Source organism: Pygocentrus nattereri, chromosome 23 (genome assembly GCF_015220715.1).
Source record: "Pygocentrus nattereri isolate fPygNat1 chromosome 23, fPygNat1.pri, whole genome shotgun sequence".
In the NCBI taxonomy this organism is placed as follows: domain Eukaryota; kingdom Metazoa; phylum Chordata; class Actinopteri; order Characiformes; family Serrasalmidae; genus Pygocentrus; species Pygocentrus nattereri.
In genome coordinates, this window is record NC_051233.1 from 2,449,845 (window position 1) to 2,475,081 (window position 25,237).

At 45.8% G+C, this 25,237-nt stretch overlaps 2 protein-coding genes across 3 annotated transcripts in view; one reads left to right on the forward strand and one right to left on the reverse strand.

The window, feature by feature from the left end:
* The window catches only part of kif1c (kinesin family member 1C), a 53,156-nt gene extending 44,084 nt beyond the window's left edge, over positions 1-9,072 (forward strand). For both annotated transcript variants that reach the window (XM_037533529.1, XM_037533530.1), the window contains exons 20-24: positions 30-102; positions 303-401; positions 2,670-2,840; positions 3,271-3,681; positions 5,084-9,072. In XM_037533529.1, the coding sequence (XP_037389426.1) occupies positions 30-102; positions 303-401; positions 2,670-2,840; positions 3,271-3,681; positions 5,084-5,983 (1,654 nt within the window). In that variant the 3' untranslated portion in view covers positions 5,984-9,072. The remainder of the gene's footprint in view (positions 1-29; positions 103-302; positions 402-2,669; positions 2,841-3,270; positions 3,682-5,083) is intronic.
* A 1,532-nt stretch (positions 9,073-10,604) lies between these two features.
* On the reverse strand, positions 10,605-17,795 carry psmb6 (proteasome 20S subunit beta 6). Its single transcript, XM_017688152.1, has 6 exons — positions 17,646-17,795; positions 15,391-15,458; positions 13,971-14,102; positions 13,223-13,352; positions 12,811-12,955; positions 10,605-11,031 (listed from the first exon to the last, which is right to left on the reverse strand). The coding sequence occupies exons 1-6, from the start codon at positions 17,736-17,738 to the stop codon at positions 10,904-10,906; spliced, it is 696 nt and encodes a 231-aa protein (XP_017543641.1). The 5' UTR covers positions 17,739-17,795; the 3' UTR covers positions 10,605-10,903.
* Positions 17,796-25,237: the final 7,442 nt, after the last annotated feature.

Below are 25,237 nucleotides of genomic sequence, written 5' to 3' on the forward strand. Positions count from 1 at the left end.
ACGATTCTTAACACACTGTGTCTGTTCAGGCTGCAGGATTTAGAGAACCAGTACAGAAAGGAGAAGGAGGAGGCTGACCAGCTCCTGGAACAGCAGAGACTGGTGAGGCGCGCACACACACACACACACACACACACACGGCTGCTCGCTCGTCTCTGTGTCCTCCAGAGCAGAGTGACTCACTCCATCTGAAAACTCAAGACTGTGGGAATGAACTTAACCTTTCTCTCTCTCTCTCTCTCTCTCTCTCTCTCTCTCTCTCTCTCTCTCTCTCTCTCTCTCTCTCTCTCTCTCTCTCTCAGTATGCCGACTCTGATAGTGGTGATGATTCGGATAAGCGTTCCTGTGAGGAGAGCTGGAGGCTCATCTCCTCACTCAGAGAGAAGCTACCAGCCAACAAGGTCACTCATGCGCACATTTCGCACACACACCACACAGGTTACCCCAAATGACTCTGAAAAAATTTGGATTCCTTTGACTTACATTAAAAGTAAAGTATGTTATGCCAACAGCGCTTATATATATCAGACCAAGCCCCTCGGCCTGCAGACTGCTTCTACAGACATTAGTGAAAGAATGGGTCGCTCTCAGGAGCTCAGTGAATTCCAGCGTGGTGCCGTGATCGGACGCCACCTGTGCAGCAAGTCCAGTCGTGAAATTTCCTCACTACTAAATATTCCACAGTCCACTGTCAGTGGGATTATAACAAAGTGGAAGCGATTGGGATCGACAGCAGCTCAGCCACGAAGTGGTCGGCCACGTAAAATGACAGAGCGGGGTCAGCGGATGCTGAGGGGCATAGAGCGCAGAGGTCACCGACTTTCTGCAGAGTCCATCACTACAGACCTCCAAACTTCATGTGGCCTTCAGATCAGCTCAAGAACAGCATAGAGAGCTTCATGGAATGGGTTTCCATGGCCAAGCAGCTGCATCCACCATTACATCACCAAGCGCAATGCAAAGCGTGGAATGCAGTGGAGTAAAGCGCCGCCACTGGACTCTAGAGCAGTGGAGACGAGTTCTCTGGAGTGACCAATCACGCTTCCCCATCTGATGGACGAGTCTGGGTTTGGCGGTTGCCAGGAGACGGTACTTGTCTGACTGCATTGTGCTGAGTGTAAAGTTTGGTGGAGGGGGGATCATGGTGTGGGGGTGTTTTTCAGGAGTTGGGCTCGGCCCCTTAGTTCCAGTGAAAGGAACTCTTAAAGCTTCAGCACCAAGAGATTCTGGACAATTTCATGCTCCCAACTTTGTGGGAACAGTTTGGGGACGGTCCCTTCCTGCTCCAACATGACTGCACACCAGTGCACAAAGCAGGTCCATAAAGACACGGATGAGCCAGTTTGGTGTGGAAGAACTTGGGTGGGCCGACATCATATTAAACCCTATGGATTAAGAATGGGACTCAAGTTCATATGCGTGTGAAGCCAGAGGAGCGAATACTTTTGGAAATACACACACACACACACACACACACACACACACACACACACACACACACACACACACACACACACACACACACACGCGCGCGCTTCTGAATCTCCTGCTAAATGAGGAATGAGTAGTGACAGTGCTCTTTAAAATGTGCTGCGTGAATACATGTTGAGCTCCGGTCTGATGGTTCTTCTGAGTATCTCCTCTGGATGTCCGCTCTGCTGCAGTGTATCTACCTTTGTTCGTATCTAAAAATACTGTATAATTCAGTTTGGCCACGTTGTCCACATGTTAGCATGTGCACGCGAACTCTTCCCCTTGAGCTTTGTGCCTCTGCGCTCACTGATGCAGAGTCTGACTCAGGCTGTGAGAGCGAGTGCGTGTCTTTGTCCTGCTTGAAGGGCAGACGGTCAGCAACCAGCTTTTACAACAATTTCATAACTGCAGCTTCGCACTGATACATGAATATACAGTGTTTTTCATGTTGCCTGTATATACTATAAATGTAAACATTTTAATTAGCATTTCAGAGAAATGTGAGACCTTTGTAGGTCACAAGTGCAGTAAAGTGAATAAAACAAGCAGTAATGCCAGCCAATCAGCTCTCAGTAGCAGTTAACACTGACCAATCAGCTCTCAGTAGCAGTAACACTAACCAATCAGCTCTCAGTAGCAGTAACACTAACCAATCAGCTCTCAGTAGCAGTAACACTAACTGAGAGCTGATTGGTTGGCGTTACTGCTACTGAGAGCTGATTGGTTAGTGTTACTGCTACTGAGAGCTGATTGGTTAGTGTTACTGCTACTGAGAGCTGATTGGTTAGTGTTACTGCTACTGAGAGCTGATTGGTTAGCGTTACTGCTACTGAGAGCTGATTGGTTAGTGTTACTGCTACTGAGAGATGATTGGTTAGCGTTACTGCTACTGAGAGCTGATTGGTTAGTGTTACTGCTACTGAGAGCAGATTGGTTAGTGTTACTGCTACTGAGAGCAGATTGGTTAACATTTTTGCTGATTTTATTTGCTTTATTGCAGTTGCCCTCTACAAACGTTATATTGGTCTGTAATATTAATCCACACAGATGTAGTTAAAAATGAACATTTAATAAATTTAATAAAATTGAGAATTTATGATGGACTGATCCATCATTTCAACATGTAACATGCAGTGATGATCTGTGGTGTAACGGATCATCGATGTGTAACGGTGTCTGTCTGTCCGTCCGTCCAGGTGCAGTCTATAGTGAAGAAGTGTGGTCTGCCGAGCAGCGGGAAGCGGCGGGAGCCTCTGCGCGTGTATCAGATCCCTCAGCGGCGCCGTTTACCCGCCAGCGCCGAGTCCAAAACTCATCCCAGCCTGGATGAGCTCCGCACTCAGGCTGTAAAAGAGATCTGCTATGAGGTGTGTATCAATACAGCTGTCGGTATAAAATCAGATGCTCCGATATTCGCCGGATTTGAATAAAAAGTGTCTGTTTAAATGTTTAAAGCTTCTGCTGCTGGGGCTCCGAGAGTTCCAGACCAGTTAGTCACTGACGTGATCACAAACCGCAGCTACTGAACGGAGGAAAGAACCTGCTGTCACTGACACAAACAAACAAAACAAATATTTATTATGGCTTTAATTAGCGTTGTATGGGGACGTGTGATCATCTGATGAGTTTTTAGCAGATCAGTTGTTCCGAATGAGACGATGTACATAAGAACAGTAAATTTGACTAAACCAGTCACTTTAAATATTTCTCTGCTGTGAAGCTGTGATAGCAAGTTTGTTTTTCTTGTCTCCTTCCTTTTCTTTTCCCTTCCTTTTCTCCTTCCGTTTCCTCCTGCAGGTGGCTCTGGGAGATTTCCGGCACTCGAGGCAGGAGATAGAGGCTTTGGCCATCGTGCGGATGAAGGAACTTTGCCGGACGTACAGTCAGAGGGACCCTCAGGAGAGAGAGAGCTGGAGGACGGTGGCCAGAGAAGTGTGCAACACTGTGGGCATCGGAGAGGAGGAGGGAGAGAGGGGAGGAGGAGGAGGAGGCATGATGGAGGAGAGAGCAGCTTCGGCCACTGGAGCTGGGAGAGAGCAAAGCGTGCAGAGAGGAAAGACGGATATGGGCGAGTTAAAGGCTCATATAGACAAACTGACCGATATCCTGCAGGAGGTGAAGCTCCAGAACAACATGAAGGACGAAGAGATCAGAGCACTCAGGGACCGCATGGTGAAGATGGAGAGCATTTTTCCAGTAGAACTGCAGGTAAACACACTCACATACAGTACGGTACAGACGTCAGAGACCACCGTTCATCTGTTTACGCATTTAATCTCCGGTCCAGAGTGCTAGTTCTCCACGAGATATTTCTGAGATCAGATGCAAGAAAAAACACCTCGTGAAGAAGTTTCTAAAAACTTCAAAAGCTGCAACCACCTGGAAGAGCTGGTCGACCCCAAAACTGCCCCCATCAGATAAACAGCTCTTAAAGCTTTGATCTCTGAGAGAGAGGAGAAGATCAAGCTGCTTCAGATCTGAAAACATCCACAGGTGTTTCTGTCCCTCCTTCCACTGTGAGAAGACCACTCAGCGCTGTGGGTCTGAAAGGACGTGTAGCTGATCAAGAAGAGCCTCACTGAGAAAAGGAGACGGACGCATCAAACAAAGAAGCTGGACGATGGACTGACCGCCCCAGAGTCCAGACCTCAGCGCCACTGAATGGGTTTGATTAGTTCAGAAAATCATCAACCAGCTTCTCAGACTGAGCTTTGGAGGCGTGTCTGCAGGTTCTCTGAGGAGCTGAAAGTGAGGCTCCTGAGAAGAACGGAAGCTGGAATAAACCCTAAGCGCTCGTATATGAAGTTAGATTCAGATGTTGAGGCTTCTGTTAAATATATTTTCTGCTTTGTTACTGACGAATGAAAGGTTGGTCTCTGACTTTTGTACTGTACCTCCCAACGGCAAACAGATGAACTCACACACGTACAATACAGACCACAAATATGGAACAGAATTTTTAAAAAGTTTGTTTTACACCTCAAAATCCTAAACATAAACTAAAACATTATATGCAAAATCACTATTTCATGTTTTTCTGCTCAAGAGCTATTTCATGTAGTGATATTATTATTCCACTAGCAGATATCTTCTTATTTTAAGCATTATTTCTTCACAGTTTGCACGAGATAAAATGACTTCCAACAGGTACGAATACCTAGACAAGGCCTTAATGATCAAATGTTTACAAGTTCATAATGAGAAATATTGCATAGATTTAATTATCGCTTGCCAAGATGTCGTTTTTTGTCATGTACAGTTAATTGAGTTTGCCAACAACCAGCACGGAAGAGGTCTGCACTCTCTATCAATATCTTGCGGCGCAACAACTGATTCCAGTTTTGTGCGGGAGCAGGATCGAATCTTTCAGGAGTGGGCGGGAGCGGGACTGAATAAACAGTTCCCAGCAGATCTGTAGAACGCAGCATGTTTACTGCCGTCTAATTTAGTGTCAAAGCCAAGAACCCACATTTCTGGTGTAACACACTTCATTGAGTGCTGTTATAAACACATTCAAATGTTTTTCTCATGTTTGGAAATAACCAAGAACACATTTTCGAATTTACATTATGAGTGAAACACGTTGTCATGGTGATATTGCCTCTTTCAGGGAGATGAAGACTCCATGATCGACGAGGGTGGAGCGAGAGGTGAAGGTGGGTCGGGGCAGGGGGGGCGTCACGGAGACGAGGATTCCGGCTATCGTCGGGGTCGTCACAGGTGGCAGTATCCCGAGAAATACCACGACCCCAAGCGTCGCCGGGGCATGAACTCCCAGTCCAACAGCATGGGTCCCCAGACCTACAGCCCTCCGCAAGGACGGCCCCAAAACAGCCCGATCGGCACCGGATCGGGGCGCTTCCCGAACTCTTCGGTCCAGCAAAACCCTCGCCAACCGAACGGGCCATTCTTACCCGGCACTGGCCGCTTTCTGCCGCCTCTGGAGAGGAAGCTGCAGTTCCCGTTTAAAGGAAACCCCCAACACAGGGGCTTCCACTGGGGTCCATTGGCCAGCCAGAACCAAAGCCAGGGAGGTGCGGACGCCCAGGACGAAACGGATTCCACTACCTCTGTGCACACTTTCCAGTCCCCGCCTTCTCCGGATAAGAACCAGTGGCCCAACAACCACCACCAGCAAAGGCGCAACCATGGAAATCGAGGAAACCGCGGAAACCGACAGAGGTCAAGGAACCATGGCCGAAACCCATTCGACGGGTTTGTGCAGCGCGAGCACTTCGCGAGCTCGGACCATAAAGATGGCCAAGCACAGCAGAGCCACGCGAGGGCGCGGTACACTTGGCACAATCCAAACTCAAGCTCAGGTCAAACAGAGGATGGATCGCACCAGAACCAGCAGGCCAGACAAGCCTTCAACAAACACCAGAACCAGTCAGGCTACTATCTGCCCCCTCACCGTCAGACTAGCCCTCCTGAGAGGAACCAAAATAATTCTGGAGAAGGCGCCAACGCCCAGCAAACCCAAGAACACACCACACCTATGGAGACCTGAGTGGCTGGTTTGGCGAGGGACGTAGAGCGTAGGGATCAGTGATGTCATGGTGGACTGGGTGAACGGATAGCATTGAGTTACATGAAACGTCTAGTGACGTCATGATGGACATGAACAGCTGGAGCCAAACAAACACCAGCACACAAACGGAAACACGTTAATTTTGTGTTTGTTGGGAGAATCTAGAACATTCTCACTCTAGTTCCTTTGGCTCATTGGTTCTTTTTCTTGACATTCATAAGACAACTGCAAATATTAGAACGTTGGTGTTTGTTGAGGAATGTTGTTCGGTGGCTTTTACGAAGTGTCCCTGATGAACGGTTCCTTAGCGTGGAGGTAAACGGAACGTTCTGCGTTCTGTCGTCATAGGACAAATTAATTTTAGCATTGAGGTAGTTTGCATGTTCCATGATGTCATAGGGCTGGGCAATATGACGGTGTATATCGTTATCATGATAAATTGTCACGATACAGTGATGCTTTTCTGACAACGTACCTAGTCAGTACTTGCAGAAACGCCGACCAGCTGCCCGTTTCATTATAAAGAGATTCAAAATTAGTCTGTTTAACTGGATTTAGTGCTAAATATTGAATAAAAATTACAGAAAAATTTCTGTAGTACTTTTTAAAAATGTAGCACAACTGATTCGTCCGTTTCAACTGATCAGATGTCTAAAGTAATAAATATCGTGATAATCGGTGCATCGTGAATCGTTTCATAAAAGTATCGCAATATTATATTTTTGTCATATCGCCCACCTCTATGGTGTCATGATGGACAAGGTGAGCGGATTTTATTGAGGCCCATGTTGGCGAAGTGGACAGGACGAATGAAATGTTTTGTGATGTCACAGGGCTGGGCGATATGACCATATATATCGTTATCGTGATGCACGCAGTACAATGTTCTTTTCTAATCATATCATGTACGTCGTCAGTACTAGAAACACTGACCAACTGCGTGTTTCGTTATGAAGAGAGCAAAATTAGTCCGTTTAACTGGATTCAGTGCAACACAGTGTAACAAATACTGAATAAAAACCGTTGTATTTAGTTTTTTTTTGATAGTACGATCTAAAAGGCTGATCAGATGTCTGAAAAAAATAAATATTATAAAATATTGCATTCGTGTATCACGAAAATGTCCAAGTTTCATCACAATATTATGTTTTTTGCCGTATCGACCCACCTCTCTGGTGCCATAATGGACAAGTGGAGTGGATTTTGGACGGGCAGGACAAATTAATTTTAGCAGCGGGTTAAATGAAATGTTCCATGATGTCATGGGGCTGGGCAATATGACTGTATACGTCATTATCGTGATAAATTGCCACAGTACAATATTCTTTTCCCAACATATCTTGAATGTCGTGTGTGGAAACACCGGCCAACTGCCGGTTTCATTATAGAGCAAAATTAGTCCAGTTTAACTGCATCTAGTGCTAAATATTGAATAAAAATCATTGTGTTCAGTTTATTTTTCATTTTTATTTATTTTTGTATTAAATGTAGCCCTGCTGGCTCTCATTTCTCTCTTCCCACTGATCAGATTTCAGAAAAAATCCACATCGTGACGCATCCTGTATTGTGGAAACGTCTGGAAGTATCGCGATATTTTATTTTTGCCGTATCGCCCGTCTCTATGATGTCATGATGGACAAAATGAGTGGTAATGGACAGCACGAATTCATTTTAGGGTTAAATGAGGTGTTTTGTGATGTCACGACGCCGTCTTATCGGCAGAGGAGTGGCTTGTCTGCAGATTTTCACTCCCGTTTAAGGCCAAGACCACCTGATTAAGCTGCTGTAGTCAGATCAGATCAGGTCAGCTCCTCGTTTGGAGTGAAAACCTGCAGCCATGCTGGCCCTGCGTGGACAAGCCTGGACAGCCCTGTCATCGCGGACTGGATTAATGGACGGCTCCTTCCGCAGGATTAAATGAAATGTTCCCTTTTTAGTTGTTGTTGTTATTATTTTGTGCAGTGAGTTAAATTAGGAGAGTTGGGAGGTTCTCCTGTCTTGTTTAGGGTGGTCAGAAAAAGCCAGTGGGAGCCACGTTCTCCATCCTATGCATTCGAGGATCTTTCCCAAAAAAATATGCTGGAAGCTGTTATTGATCATTTTAACGTGCCTCGTATTTCTCTGGGGGAGAGGAACGCGCATGCGCACACGGCGCGTGTGCTTTTCACACCATTGCACTCTCTTAGCAGCGCCAAGGGTGCCAAGGACGCAGTGGGCTTGGAGCTGTTTGCGCTCTGCGTCTCTCCAGAGGACTATTTACACAGAGACTCTTAGTGCAGTGACTCGGCCTGTGGGTTTCCTTTACGAGCCTCTGGCTGTTTTAGAAAGTCGCGCCTCGGCCTGCAGACCTGGGAGTTTTGCTGCGATCCCAGGCTGCACGCTCTCCGGTGCCTTAGCGCGACCTACACAACTACAATCCTAATGAACTTTTTATACGCTTTCTAATCCGTATGTCCTGTTGTATATTGATTGTGTACATATGCTAAGGCGACTGTGTATAATTGGGGGCCTTTGTGCGTGGGAGAAGGACTGGGATCGGAGGTGGGATGCAGACCTGTGTGCCTTGTTAGTGCAGTCGTTTTGGAACATTTGTGGGTTTTCTTTGATTTCTGTATATTTGGAAACGTCTGCTGCGTATCGTCGAGAAATCTACCTTGTGCCTGCTGAGAAAAAACAAAAAGAAACACCAAAGAGTTTTGAGGTCAAAAGCCCCTCGTCTCCCCAGGGGGGGTTGCCTGTTCCGCGAGGATGCGAGACCCAAAGGAGGATGTTTTTTCTTCTTCCTCGTCTTTGCTTGGTTCCTTTTCTGTCCATGCAGCTCGGCTCTAATACTCTCGTTCTTTTTGCATGGAGTTTATACTGTATGTGTCCGCAGAGCAGGTGGATCTAATGTTTGATTAGGTTCATAACTGAAGCCTGACGGACAGACCCCATTATTTACAATGTTTATTTTAAAGCTATTTTAAAGTTTTTGTCACCTGTGGTTGTTTCGGCCACATGCACAAGTCCTCTCATGCTAATAATATGCAAATGAAAAAACGTGGCTATTAAAAGACCATTACCTCAAATGTTCATGTTGTCCATTTGATTTATTTATATGTGTATGTGTATATATTTGTGTGCATGTAGGTATGTATAATATATATTTATAACTGCTATATATATATATATATCTCTCCATCCATCCATCCATTTTCTAAGCCGCTTCTCCGTCAGGGTCGCGGGGGGGTGCTGGAGCCTATTCCGGTCATCGGGCGGAAGGCAGGATACACCCTGGACAGGTCGCCAGTCCATCACAGGGCAGACAGACACAGACAGTCACTCACACCTAGGGGCAATGTAACATGTCCAATTGGCCTGACTGCATGTCTTTGGACTGTGGAATAACAAGAGAACCCAGAGGAACCCATGCAGACACGGGGAGAACATGCAAACTCCACACAGAGAGGACCCCAGTCACCCGGCCGGGGAATCGAACCCAGACCCTCCTCGCTGTGAGGCGACAGCGCTACCCACCACGCCACCGTGCTGCTATCTATATATCTATCTATATATATAAAAAAATTAATTACACACACCTTATTCCTTGTCCTGTAGTTACCATGTTCTAGATGCAAGGTTTTGTCGCTGCTGTTGGAACAAACCCTCATATCTCCATTGTTGGCGTTTTTCAGTTTTTGATATAATTTGAAAGAACCTGTTGTCCTTTACATCGTGTGTAAATTTCATGATGAATGGACCAACAGCAACGGCTAAAAACGACTTGCAAAAAATTCTGATTTCCATTAAAAGTTAAGTAGGATTTTTCCTTCTCCTGTAAAGTGAACATTTTGGAGATACGAGGTTTTCTTCCAACAGCAGTCCTGTACATCAGCCAAGACGTGTTCGGCGTGTGCTTTAGTTTAGCTATGAGCTACAAGGCCACTGTAACTAAGAAGCAATGTCAACGCCAGTTAGCGGTGACTTAATATCCATTTTTAGTGTCTGAAACCACATAATCGGGTCTATTAAAGAAAACCGAACATCTCTACATGGTGTGAGACATTTGAGGAGTGTGGGCTGATTCAGGCGTGCTTTCATCGCTGTGATAATGGGTGATGGGAGCTTCTACTAGGGACATTAGTCTGTCAGATCCAGTGCCAAAACTGACAGTCACACCTGAGGTCAACACAGGAAACTGATTCAACCCATCACTTTAAAGGTGCAGTGTGTAAGATACAGCGGCATCTAGTGGTGGGAATGTAGATTGCACCCAGCTGAATCCCCTCCCTCACCAAGCCTGTAGTCAGATGGCAGAAAACCGTAGCTTTGTCCCGATTTCGTGTCACGCTACCAAATTCAAGCTGCCGCTTGGGTGTGAAAATGTGAAAGGCGCCCTCTAGAGGCAGTGTCTGGTTTGTCCGTTCTGGGGAACAGTAGAATCAAATGCCAGCCTCTGGTTGAAGAGGAGCCACTCCCTATGCAGATATGAAGGGCTCCTTCTAAGCTAACAGGAACTACAGGCTCTATTTCTGATAAACAGACCCCCCTCAAGTTTACACACTGCACCTTTAAGACCTCTTTTACTGTTTTGGGAGTGAAAAATGAAGAATACCAAACATTCGTCCAAGACGATCCATTTATTCATTGACAAAAAGAAACTGTTTATTTAGTGCAGTGGTTCCAGGTCCCACCCCATGCCTGCTCTCTGCGCTCTCTCCGCTCAAACTCAACCTGCAAGCCATTTTCCAGACTCAACCAGGGACAAATGCCAAATTGAGCAGAGTCTGAAGTCCTCAGGACTGGAAACCAGCAGTTTGGTGCGAGACGGTAACGGACATGTGCTTTTCTGTCTAGGTGGAATACTGATCTAACAAAAGAGGTATGTATTACAAGTCAAACATGAGTGTTGCCAAAGATCTAAGCACTAAAAAATGTGGGCAGCTGGTTTCCCAGAATCACGCTGCGCTCAAGCCCCGACTCCGTGATAGCCGCCAGTCTGACCACACCCCCAGAAGAGCCATCTCGTTCCATAGCCAGGGCCAAAGCTGAGGAGATGGAGAGAAGCAAGAAGAACAGGTGAGTATTTATGGAATTCAGGGTGGGGTAGAAAAATGTACCAGTGAGTCTCGGGTGCATTAATCTGATCGGGGAAAGTCAGAATGGACTATACTAGCGCATCACTTTTAAAATCTATTTTAAAATAAAATCATTTTAAATAAGGAAAGTAAATAACAAAAATATGCTATGCACGTATTGGGGATTTGGAGACCTCTCTGGTTGAAATGTGCAACTGCAACCACCGTGCGGAAAAACGTTCCGTAATGCGGGTTTGCGCTTTGGCTCCAGAATTCAAACGGAAATCGGTGAAAACCTGGTGACGGACGTGTCTTATATCACACGTGACAGTGAGGAGTTACAGTATAAACCATTATAATCAGAAAGCTCAGAGTTTACACTGTAGAGATATTTAACACTGCACCGCACACGGACTGCTGATTATACCGCACACAGGAAGAGGTGAGAAGATCCCAGCATGTTCTGCAGGTGTGTGAGGTCCAGTGGGAGGTGGAGGGGGTTCTACTGGGAGCAGAGCTGGTTGGTCAGTCTACCAGCAGCAGGAAGGACCTGCGATGGGAGCTGTTCTCCAGCAAGGATGCCAGTCTGGCTCACATCCTCCTGTCTCCCACCGTCTGCACTGGGTCTAGGGGGCTTCCCAGGACAGAGCTGGTCCTCTTAATGAGCTTGTCAAGCCTCTTCCTGTCCGCAGTGGAGATGCTGCTGCCCCAGCAGAACTCTCCAAAGAAGACGGCTGACGCAACAACGGTGTCAAAGAAGGTCCTCAGGAGCGCCCCCTGCACTCCAAAGGACCTCAGTCTCCTGAGCAGGCAGAGGAGCTCTGGCCTTTCCTATTAAGTGCACTTGTGTTTTCTGACCAGTCCAGTTTATTGGTGGAGGGAAGTGACTGTGCCTGCGGTTTAATTTTGATTTTGAGATCATTTGAGGACTGATCGTCGAGCCAGACCTTCTTTTTGAGCCTGTGTGACGCCAATACATAAAAACTACAAATTAAACTAAATCTTACATAGTACATCTTTAATACTGCCTTCGATTACTCCTCACTATTTTATAAATAATTCCTCCAGTCACATTTGTGTATGGAATGCAATTTAAAAATTCTGGAGGCTGAAATCTGAGATTTGAAGACGTTCCAATGCGTTTGCGGAATACATTAATTACAGTTACATTTCACCGAACCCACTTTTCCCCCGCATGGTACTGGTTTGGCTCTGCAGAGCCGCTTCAGTGTAGCTGGTCATCGTAGTGACATCAAACCAACTGCTGTGACGTCAAGGAGACAATGTTCGTTCAAAAGAGGCTGATGTCAAGAGGACAAGGCTGAGAGTTCAAATGACCACGATTCTGGTTGCTCCAAAAAGGCGAAGCGAGAGGTTTTCAGCGGCTGGTTGGAAGGAATCAGTAATCTGTGGCGCTCTTACATCACCTTTTGGTATCTGCTCAGTTCGCTTTGGACCTCAACGGAGGTGGCGCCAAAAATAGTAACCGGTACCAGGTACCAGTTTTTCCCAGTGGAAAACCAAAAAAGGCGAGTCGAGCCGGTGCCATGCAGCTGAAAAACGGGTTAATTAGGAAAGCTAGACTGTTAGAAATGAAGGTTCTGTTCTGGTACATTTTTGGTTCATCGAGGTACAAACAGTGTAAATGTTCCCTCAAAGCTCTAACTGTGGTTTTAAGGTCTGACTGTGAAGCTTCAATCAGTTTCTCCAGGTGAAAAGCCTCACCCCCTTCCCAAACTCCTTACTCACCATCGGCTGTGAAGCGCAGACACTCCTCCTTGGTCATCCCCGACTTGTACTTGGAGTCGATGAAGCCGTAGATGTAGGAGCTTCCAGATCCTCCCACCGAGACGGGCTGCCTCACCAACATCCCACCCATAGGCACAGTGTACACCTGCAGACAAGGAAGAGTGTGAAGAACCAAAGCAGGTGGAGATGATGGACACGGTTTTAAAGATTCACGACCGAGAGGTGGGCGATTCATGTTCAAGTCAAGTTGGAGTTTTACATCATCGTCAATTAAGTGCCGTTTTACGGTGAACACAATTTTAAAAAGTAATATGCAAATTAATATGAATATTCAGAAATTTATATGAATTCAGTAATAAGCCCTGGTTTGGGGAGATAATCGGTAAACAAAGGTGTTATGGTTTTAACTCACCTGTCCGCCTCTCCGTTTATCCCAGCCTGCCACGATGATCCCAGCCATCAGTTCCTCTCGGTATCTGTAGCACATCTGCTTAAACAGATTAGCGGCTGTCTGCACCAGCGGAGGCTCGTCCAGCTCAATACTAGAGGAAGGAGAGAGAGAGAGAGAGAGAGAGAGAGAGAGAGAGAGAGAGAGAGAGAGAGAGAGAGAGAGAGAGAGAGAGAGAGAGAGAGAGAGAGAGAGAGAGACAGACAGACAGACAGACAGACAGAGAGACAGACAGACAGACAGAGACAGACAGACAGAGACAGACAGACAGACAGAGAGAGAGAGAGAGAGAGAGAGAGAGAGAGAGAGAGAGAGAGAGAGAGAGAGAGAGAGAGAGACAGACAGACAGACAGACAGACAGACAGACAGACAGACAGACAGACAGACAGACAGAGAGAGAGAGAGAGAGAGAGAGAGAGAGAGAGAGAGAGAGAGAGAGAGAGAGAGAGAGAGAGAGAGCGCGCGAGTTCAAACACAAGCACTAATTCTATTTATAGCCATCCTGAACATGAAATTGCAAACAGAAACCACAAATTTTAAAACTCTATCTGGGCTGATTTTTGATAGTCTGGTGAGATTTTTGTGAATCAGATCCAAAACATTCATTCAAACCATTTGGAAGTGGTTTGAAATGTGACTCCAATCGGATTTTCGTAGCTGCGTCTCTCGGCTCCGGCCACTCAAATCGGATTTATGGGATATGTAGTCTCACCTGTGAAAGCCCAGCTGGTAGCTGACGGCGTCGGCGATGGCCTGAGTGTCGGCTGCAGATCCGGAGCGACAACAGAAGATGCGATCATGAATAGGAGTGAGCTTATCCGTTACTCTGTTAGCGATGTAAGCTCTGTGGGAAACATCGATAGAGAGAGACAACATGAACCGCACTGAGCAGTTTACAGAAACAACGACGCCTTTTTCTGAAGAACCTTTCATACATATAAACACGGCTTAGTGCTGCGGAAAACCCAGTGTACATAATAGTGAACTGTCAACCAACAACAACAAAAAAAAATTATAATTTATATATATATAAAATATATAATTATATATATACACACACACACACACACACACACACACACACACACACACACACATATATATCGCTGCTGTCAGAAGAAAACCTTGGATCTCCAAAATAGCAACTTTACAGGAGAAGGAAAAAACATACTCTACTTTCAATGGAAGTCAATGGAACCAGAATTTTTTCCGTGTCATGTTGGGTCATTTCTTTTAGGCCATTCATCATAAAATTTACAAACAATGTAAAGAGTAACAGACACTTTCAAATTATGTCAAAAACTGAAAAATGGCAAAAATGGAGATACAAGGTTATATATATATATATGGCATAAGGCATAACTCTTTACTATCACCTCCAGCCAATTACAGTATGATTTAATATCAGTTATTACACTACAGTACTTGTCCAAATTTACCATAAGACCCTTATAGGAATCTCTGTAGTAATTAAAAACTACAGATTATAATTTTTCTTTTTTTTTTACTTTCAAGTCAGCTTTATTGTCAATACTACAATCTGTACAGGACACAGTGAAACTGAAACTGCGCTACTCTCAGACCCCATGGTGTAACAATAACATTAAACAGAGACGGTAAACAGGAAAAGTGTGAATTTAAATAGACACTAAAAAAATATAATATAAATGTAAGAAGGTCCTGAAATGAACACTAAAGGTACATAAGGCAGGTACAGATGAAGGCCTGTGGGTATAAACAGTGGTGCAGTCAGACTGGTGCAGTTAAAGTGATGAACCTGTGTTTGTTTATGGGAATCGTTATTTGTTCGGTGTGTTTCCTACAATCTGTTTTATGCCGGCTTGTCTTGCTTTTCACTTTATTTGTTTGCCTGATTAAAAAATAAATAAATAATAGAAAATTAAAAGGACATAATTCAATTAGCATTGCTGTTTTTTGTTTTTTTTTTTTAAGTGAAAAGGTTACAACAAAGGAAAACAGTAACCATGACGACAAAAACAGAAAAAAAGGAATAACAATGAAAATGTAAATTATTATGACCAAGACAATCTGCACAGTAGCTGTTACAGTGTCAGCCATTCTCACTGAGGACAAGCCAATCATCCTGCAAGCGAACGGACTGTTGTCCATACCCTGTGGTCGTCCGCGAGTCGGCGCCGATCACCACGCCTCCGTCAAACTCCACCGCCATGATGGTCGTCTGCAAGTACAGATCGATTCATTACTGTTGGTTAAGGCTGAGTTTGTGTGAGGAGAAGAGCTCAAAGGGGCCCACTTCACACACTTTTATACCCCCCCCCCTTCTGAAGTTCCACATTTCCCCTTATAATTAATCTGGATGTTTTTATTCTAGTGCCTTTGGCTGCGTTCACACAGCAGGTAAAAGTGACCTGAATCCGATTTCTCTGTTTGGCTGTTCAGATTGTCCTCTAAATGTGATCCGTATGCGTCATCAGTCTGAACCGATCAGCTCCTAAACCGACCCGCATGCGCAAAAGGACAGAGCTTCACGGGCTCGTCCAGAGGTAAACGGCCAGCGAACGCCGGTCGCTCCCGGTCTCGTCTTCGCCAGCACCACAGGAGCGATTCCGAAGGTCCAGTGGTTGACAGCTGGGCTCATCATCCACAGTGTGTTCCAGTTCGCCGTAAAAAGGGCGCGTTATCCAGCCTCGGCCACTTCTTTAGTTCGTGTCCTCGGATTCTTTAAACGCTGCAGCCTCGGGCTCCTCCGGCCGAAACCTCTTAGAACCCGGAGCGGCTGCGATGAGTCTCCTCTATTACTCTGGTACAGAAACTTCAGCCTAAGCGTTTATGAGTCTCAGCAGCACGAAATCCTGACGAACGTCGAGCTGGACTGACGTAAAAGTCGCATGAATTCCGATCTGGCTGTCCAAACTGAGTCGCCCTGCCGTAGATCGGATACGGATCGGATTTCAGTCCCACATATGAAAGCGTCTCAAATCAGAATCGAGTGTCCGATTCAGTTTATCTGTTCACGCTGACACACAAATTACAAATCTATGTCACTCGTGAGGAAAAAGATTGGATTTGGGCCACTTTGACCTGCTGTGTAAACGCAGCCTTTAAGACTCCTTTAAGACCACCACCACCTCTATGAGAAAGCCCATCACCACCACCACCTCTGTCAGAAAGCCCATCACCACCACCACCTCTGTCAGAAAGCCCATCACCACCACCAACTCTATGAGAAAGCCCATCACCACCACCACCTCTATGAGAAAGCCCATCACCACCACCACCTCTATGAGAAAGCCCATCACCACCACCACCTCTATGAGAAAGCCCATCACCACCACCACCTCTATGAGAAAGCCCATCACCACCACCACCTCTATGAGAAAGCCCATCACCACCACCACCTCTGTCAGAAAGCCCATCACCACCACCACCTCTATGAGAAAGCCCATCACCACCACCACCTCTATGAGAAAGCCCATCATCACCACCACCTCTATCAGAAAGCCCATCACCACCACCACCTCTGTCAGAAAGCCCATCACCACCACCACCTCTATGAGAAAGCCCATCACCACCACCACCTCTATCAGAAAGCCCATCACCACCACCACCACCTCTATCAAAAAGCCCATCATCACCACCACCTCTATCAAAAAGCCCATCATCACCACCACCTCTATCAGAAAGCCCATCATCACCACCACCTCTATCAAAAAGCCCATCACCACCACCACCTCTGTCAGAAAGCCCATCACCACCACCACCTCTATGAGAAAGCCCATCACCACCACCACCTCTATCAGAAAGCCCATCACCACCACCACCACCTCTATCAAAAAGCCCATCATCACCACCACCTCTATCAAAAAGCCCATCATCACCACCACCTCTATCAAAAAGCCCATCACCACCACCACCTCTGTCAGAAAGCCCATCACCACCACCACCTCTATCAGAAAGGCCATCACCACCACCTCTATGAGAAAGTCTCTATAATGCATCATTTCACACTGAAACACTCTGAACGGCTTTGTTTGCGTCTTAAAGACGAACATTTTTTTGTAAACTTTGAGAAGTCGGTGGACCTCCCCTTCACCGAGCTAGCATGACTAGCGCTAGCGGATGACTAAGTAATCCGAGCGGCCTTCGCGGCGCATTAACTCACATAATTATAACCACGAGGGACAAATAATGGCCCTAAATGAAGAGGATGCACCCCAAACACCCGAAACCGGGCGTTTACCGGCGCCCTCGCGCTGTACGCGCGAACTTATTCCTTTCTTCCCGCTGCGGTTAGCACGGCGTGCTAACATAGCTAGCACTAAACTGCTAACTCACACCCACTGGCCGCCCCGGAGCGGCTGGACCTCGGACAGCCGCGCAGACCGGCTCTGCGCTCCGGACTCACCCCGGTGCTGACTTCCTGCCTCTCCCAGCTCGGAACCACATCGCTGGCGCGAGAAAACTGCTCGACCCGGTTCTCCAGCACGTACGCAGCCATCCTGCTTCACTAACAGCGGCTTCTGTGGAGCTGCAGGAGAAAAACCGCGGGGCTCTCTTTACCGCCACCTACTGTTCCGGCGAGAAATAACAGGTCTGCCATTTAAAGGGCAACTCTGGACTTTGTAGTTCTACAGTTACAGACTGTAGTCCATCTGTTTCTCTGATACTCTGTTACCCTGTTCTTCAGTGGTCAGGACCCCCATGGACCCTCACAGAGCAGGTACTATTTGGGTGGTGGGTCATTCTCAGCACTGCAGTAACGCTGACGTGGTGGTGGTGTGTTAGTGTGTGTTGTGCTGGTCTGAGTGGATCAGACACAGCAGTGCTGCTGGTGTTTTTAAACACCTCAGTGTCGCTGCTGGACTGAGAACAGTCCACCAACCAAAATATCCAGCCAGCAGTGTCCTGTGGGCAGCGTCCTGTGGGCAGTGTCCTGTGGGCAGCGACCTGTGACCACTGATGAAGGACTAGAGGACGACCAACACAAACTGTGCAGCAGCAGATGAGCTGTCGTCTCTGACTTTACATCTACAAGGTGGACCGACGAGGTAGGAGTGTCTAATAGAGTGGACAGTGAGTGGACGCAGTGTTTAAAAACTCCAGCAGCACTGCTGTGTCTGATCCACTCACACCAGCACAACACAAACTAACACACCACCACCACGTCAGTGTTACTGCAGTGCTGAGAATGATCCACCACCCAAATAGCACCTGCTCTGTGAGGTTCCATGGGGTCCTGACCACTGAAGAACAGGGTAACAGAGTATCAGAGAAACAGATGGACTACAGTCTGTAACTGTAGAAGCTGTGGAGCTGCCAAAGTCTTCAGTGCATGTAAATGTGTTGGCTTTTGTGACATCACAAGCATGAATTCATTCAGAATGGGCTGTTTTGGCAGCTTAATTCCCGTGTACGGACTGTATGGGGGGTTTTTTTGAACTCACTTCATCAAACTCTTGCTTCCCAGAGTCCCAGTTTTCCAGGATATGGGCCCTTTAACGTTAAAAGTGAGTAGTGTAACTTCGGTCCCAGCAGAGAGGACCTCTGATAAACCGAGAGCTCCTCGCTCTGCGGTTGGGGATGCAATTACACGAGCAGAAACAAAGCGGTGCCGTCTTACAGGACTGAGCCGTATTGATTGTGAAACGTTTCAAACTCAGAGCGGCTGTGATTCGCAGGGGGTTTGCTGAGAGAGGGCCGGAAACTGCACACTTCGGTGGCGATGGCGCTGCATTGATCCGCCTACAGGCCGAGGATGGATCACCTTTCGCAGTGGGCCTCGGGGACGGCTTTAGAAAGGCTTGGGCTGTCAGAACGGACTGTAAGTCTTCACCCATTAGTGAGTTTCAGTCTGTCGTCTCTGAAATATTTCAAATTCCTGTCCCTTCCAGTCGGCTGCGGCAGCGGGTCCCTTGAGTGCGCTTAGTTTAGTGGCAGATTTGAGCTGAAGTGCTGCATTAACTTCACTTTGAGTGTCTCCCACTCGAATAATACCCAGCACAGAAACTCAGCTATTGCCAAAAGATGCGATTTAACAAATTCAGGGTAAAATCATCATAAAGACGCCCCATTATACAAGGCGTTACAATGATTTAAAGGGTTAAAACGTAAAACTACACTGAACCACATTGTGTTGGACGGTCGCTCCACTTGACATTTGTAGGCGTTTGGATGCATAAATGCCAGAAATTCGCCTTATTTTGATGCACTGAAAATGCGTTCACATGCAGGAGGTGTTGTGCAATATCACGACATTTGTCGTGTATTTATCACATTATTTTAAATGAAAATAATGAGCTTTGAGACAAAAAACGTGCGCGTTCTTTCAGAAATCTGAAGTGAAATAAATTTAAAGATGCATTCCTGAACGTCCAAGAACCTTTCGCATGTGTTGATACTTGTTTCGTAGCTTTTCTAATCGTATCCGTTCCTTTTTTAATACGGAATCGTCAGTTTTACCGCCCAGAAACCGTCCTGTGGTGCAACCACACATTCATTTAAAAAGTATTATATCTTAAAGTGGCTTGCCGCCGTTGAAAATGTGTACAAACTGGAATCTGTACTTGAGCTTTTGTACATGTTTTCTTTCAAAAGAACGATCATAATAATAATAATAATAATAATAATAATAATAATAATAATCCTAATTACGCATTTTCATGGCTTACTTTGGGTCACACCGCATGACCGAACCAGCCTAAACGGGATGCAGATACTGAGAGGAGATACGGACCTCAGCGTTGCACCATGGACATCACTTGGGATCTTCTTTAGGGTCCAATAATCTGGCCGCTCATTGTTAAAAGCATGTCACAATAAAAGTCCCTTGGCGTCGGCTGTGCCGCACGACATTTGAGGAAATACACATTTATAGACGAGTCAACGAGTCAAATATATTCAGAGCTGCCTTATCCTGCAAGGTGTTATGATGATTTAAAGGCTTCAAACACGAAACAATGCCAAACTACTTTATTTTCACCTTTTTAAATGGTGCACTTAATCTACCTGTATGATTGGACGGTCGCACCAATTGGCATTTTCAGACTTTTGGATGCATAAATGCCCAAAACGAGCTTCTGTAGACTATTGTGATGTATGTTGTGTATTTATTCAGTTATTTTGTATGAAAATAAAGGACTTGGAAACGAAAAAATGCACTCGTTCTTTCAGAACCTTTAAAAACTTTGAAGTGAAATCAGCCGTTTTGTTTGTCCAAGGATCTTTGGAATTTGAATTTTGTACCCAAAACGCCAAATTTAACAGCCCTGCTCCCCATTCGCACCTGGACCCTTATAACTCTAATGAGTCGCATGACACCAGGGAGGGACGACGGCACAACTGGGCACAATCTGGACGTGGTCACTGTGAGGTGGACTCGCTTGTGTTGCCAGATATTTAGACATTAATGTCTGTGTGTTGTTCTTTTCAGAGGACAGTGAATCTGCACTGCTGTAAAAGCTGCACACTGACCACTTTAACTTATATCAGAGTTTCATTTCTACAGTGACGTCCATCAAAAGATAGAATAACATATTTACAGAAATGTGAGGGGGGCACTCACTTTTCGTGTATTTATTACATTATTTTATATGAAAATAAGGAACTTGGAAACCAAAAAAAATGCATGTCGTCATTTATTTCAGTCACGTTTATTTATTGCATCACTGTTTTCAGGGTAGAGGGGTTTTTTTTTACATTAGAGTCTATACGTGTAAAGTTGCTATAGAGGTTTAAAACATGGCCACTTTATTAGAAACCCCTACCCTGCAAAAAATATCTGGTCAGTGGTGGTCCTGTGGTGGTCTTTTGTCCATTGCTGAACGGGGTAAAGAGGGGCTGATGAACAGTGCAGTAACAGATGGGCTTCAGTGCGTACCTGCGCACTTCTAGAGCAGGTGTTTCCGATAAAGTGGCCAGTGAAGGTTCAGTGTGTGGGGAGCCGCTTCTGCACTCTTTGATGAAACACAGCTGTAGATGGTGTGTAAGCTGTTGTAAGCCTCAGAGCTGAAGCATGTAACTCCTCAGGATCGGCTCTCCTGCTGATCCCTGAAGAGGTGGGCTTTAGACGGGCTGATGGATAACGAGCCCCGGGCCTAATGAGCTTTAATTAATAGCATGCTTCTGATGCGCTTTGAGGGGCTCGGCACATGCCTACATCATTTGCATAGCCAACAACTGCAACAGCAACAGCTATAACAAAAGAGTGCAAACGTCACTGTAAGCATTAAAGCTTAACACGTGATAGAAATTGATTGATTTCATTTAAAGGGCCAATACAATACAAAACCGAATATTTCTCTTCTCTTGTGAAATGAAAGTGAGTTTGATGTAGACGGTTTCAAAACGTACCATTTGCTCCCCGGTTCATACACTCCGTAAATGAAACACTGATCTGTGAAACAGCCCGATTTGAATTCACTGTTTTTATGATGTCATAAAAAGCAACACATTTACATACATTCACCTCTTCAGCCTGCAGCAGTTCAGCCCCGCCCACTTACACTGAAGTTATACGCAGTGTTTCAGCTCACACTGCTTTCAGAATTAGGCACAATGTAAGGTAGCCAGTCAGAAAAGAGCTCATTTGCATATACTAGTCTTAAAGGTGCGGCTTGTTTAACTCTGAGGGATAAAGAGAGGCTGGAAAATGGTCATGTAAAAATGAATCATGATCATTTTGGAGTAGCGGATGTGAGCCCTTTAAAACAGTAGTACAAAAAATATAATTTCCCTACGAAGCTCGTAGTTGCCACTGCATGCAAGACAACCAAGAATGTTCCAGAAGCTGAAGCATTCTGTAAGGAAAAGTGGGTGGAAATTCCTAAAATAGGAACTGAAATGTCCGGATACAAGAAGCATTTGCAGGCTGTCACATCTGAGTGTAACTGATTTAACCCCCGTAAATGCCCAGGGTCCAAAGTTTTATTGCACAGCTAAGACTGTCTCAAGTCGTTTGCATTGAAGTCCCTATTGTTACTGAATAATAAGCCTTAGTATATATTATAGCCTGAGATTTTAAGGGGTTAATCGGTCGTCGAAGCTTCTGCACATGCCAAAACACTATCAGATTTTTTCCTTTTTGTTAAAATTCATTTAATCAAAGTCACTTTGCAACAACATTGGCAGGAAAAATCATATTGATCAAAATAATTTGCTGCAGGTGTGAACAAAACGTGCACTTTGGCCAGAGGTGCCCAAAATTTTGCATGCAACTGTACAAAGTCATTCATATGAAGGCGCGACTGCGTTCATCCAGTCTGAGAGATGCACTTTCATTCCGTATTCATCCTGTCGCTCTCGCTCTCCTGGAGAGCAGTAATGTGGTGTGACAGGTCGGGGCCGGTGGGCTGCGAAGGGGAATCTGGCTGGAAAAGCGCTAACCAACACACATCTGTCAAAACGACATGAGGGGACACACACACACACACACACACACACACACACACACACACACACACACACACACACACACACACACTAGTGATGCACCGAAATGAAACGTCTAGACTGAAACTGAAATTCAGGACACATTGAGCCAGAAAGTGACGGGAAGTGCTCTTTTATTTATAGATTATTCTACTGAACTGCTCTTTCAGACTTTTAACTGACTTGGGCTTTAGACTAAATCCTTTCGCACCGAGTGACCCTTTACCTTAAAGCAGAGGGGCACGGGTGAAAGTCAAGATAGAAAATGACTCTGTCATCAAAACCGCTTATGAAGCTGTTATTGTCATGTGCTGCTTTTTATTTTATTTTATTTTATTGTATTTTATTGTCTTAGCCGGCTAATAATAGATAACACAGGTTCTGGACAAATATAATGATTTGACCTGATTTCCTTTATATATATATATATATATATATATATATATATATATATACAGCTCAAAAAAATAAAGGGAACACTCCAATAACACATCACATGAATGAAATATTCTCATTGAATACTTTGTTCTGTACAAAGTTGAATGTGCCGACAACAAAATCACAAAAATCATCAATGGAAATCAAACTTATTAACCAGTGGAGGCCTGGATTTGGAGTCACACACAAAATTAAAGTGGAAAAACACACGACAGGCTGATCCAACTTTGATGTGATGTCCTTAAAACAAGTCAAAAAGAGGCTCAGTGTTGTGTCCGGCCTCCACGCGCCTGTATGACCTCCCTACAACGCCTGGGCAGCTCCTGATGAGGTGGCGGATGGTCTCCTGAGGGATCTCCTCCCAGACCTGGACTAAAGCATCCGCCAACTCCTGGACAGTCTGAGGTGCAACGTGGCGTTGTTGGATGGAGTGAGACATGATGTCCCAGATGTGCTCAGTCGGATTCAGTTCTGGGGAACGGGCGGCCGGTCCATAGCTTCAATGCCTTCATCTTGCAGGAACTGCTGACACACTCCAGCCACATGAGGTCTAGCACTGTCCTGCATTAGGAGGAACCCAGGGCCAACCGCACCAGCATATGGTCTCACAAGGGGTCTGAGGATCTCATCTCGGTACCTAATGACAGTCAGGCTACCTCTGGCGAGCACATGGAGGGCTGTGCGGCCTTCCAAAGCAATGCCACCCCACACCATTACTGACCCACTGCCAAACTGGTCATGCTGAAGGATGTTGCAGGCAGTAGATCGCTCTCCACTGCGTCTCCAGACTCTGTCACGTCTGTCACACGTGCTCAGTGTGAACCTGCTTTCATCTGTGAAGATCACAGGGCGCCAGTGGCGAATTTGCCAATCCTGGTGTTTTCTGGCAAATGCCAAGCGTCCTGCACGGTGTTGGGCTGTGAGCACAACCCCCATCTGTGGACGTCGGGCCCTCATACCATCCTCATGGAGTTGATTTCTAACCGTTTGTGCAGACACATGCGCATTTGTGGCCTGCTGGAGGTCATTTTGCAGGGCTCTGGCAGCTCCTCCTGTTCCTCCTTGCACAAGGCGGAGGTAGCGGTCCTGCTGCTGGGTTTTTGCTCTCCTACGGCCTCCTCCACGTCTCCTGGTGTACTGGCCTGTCTCCTGGTAGCGCCTCCATCCTCTGGACACTACGCTGACAGACACAGCAAACCTTCTTGCCACAGCTCGCATTGATGTGCCATCCTGGATGAGCTGCACTACCTGAGCCACTTGTGTGGGTTGTAGAGTCCGTCTCCTGCTACCACGAGTGTGAAAGACCACCAATGTTCAAAATGACCAAAACATCAGCCAGAAAGCAGAAAGGTACTGAGAAGTGGTCTGTGGTCCCACCTGCAGGACCACTCCTTTATTGAGTGCGTCTTGCTAATCGCCAATAATTTCCACCTGTTGTCTGTTCCATTTACACAACAGCTGTGAAATTGATTGCAAATCAGTGTTGCTCTGGCTTAAAGGACCAACATGTAATAATGACAGCAAGTGCTTAAAATTGGTGCTGCAGTCCAAATGTGAAATATTGGAAAGAATTATCTGCCCCGCCCCCTCCTTCCAAGACTCGAAGCTCAGGCTGATATCCGTCTTAAAGTCCTTCTGGACTCTAAGCATCTCCATCTCTCAAATGCATGACCCAAAACTGAGTCATGTTCTACTGTGTCTCTGGTTGGGGAGCTTTTTAGACAGATGCTGAAGCTGTTTAGGGTGGGATCCAGCTTGTTTGCTTGCTGCCGTGGATGCAGGACGCTGTGTTTGCCTGCTGATTTTTTTAACATCTGGCAACCCCAGGGAGTGGGTGGGATCATTTTATGATTTAGTACAGTAAATATATTACACATTGCACCTTTAATTGTGTTTACTGTATTAACCTTTATGAAAAAGATCCATTTTTTTCTTTCTCTTTTCTTTTTTCCTCTCTTTCTGACTCTCTCCATGTTTTATATCTCTTATTTGTCTCTCTCTCTCTCCTGTCTCCTTACTTTCTCTCCCCTCTCTCCCTTTCTCTCTCTCCATCTTTTTAATCTCTCCTTTTCTAACCTTCACCTCTCTCTCTCATTTGCTTCTATCTTGTCTCCTTGTTATTCACTCTTCTGT

What these genes read in the sequence shown, in the direction of transcription:
- psmb6 (XM_017688152.1), bottom strand. Translation starts at nt 17,738, where the DNA reads ATGGCTGCGTACGTGCTGGAGAACCGGGTCGAGCAGTTTTCTCGCGCC. An exon ending in GGCAGGAAGTCAGCACCGGG is followed by an intron (nt 15,459 to 17,645) that starts GTGAGTCCGGAG and finishes CTGTACTTGCAG; the next exon opens with ACGACCATCATGGCGGTGGA. An exon ending in TCTGCGCTTCACAGCCGATG is followed by an intron (nt 11,032 to 12,810) that starts GTGAGTAAGGAG and finishes CCATCTCCTCAG; the next exon opens with CTTTGGCCCTGGCTATGGAA.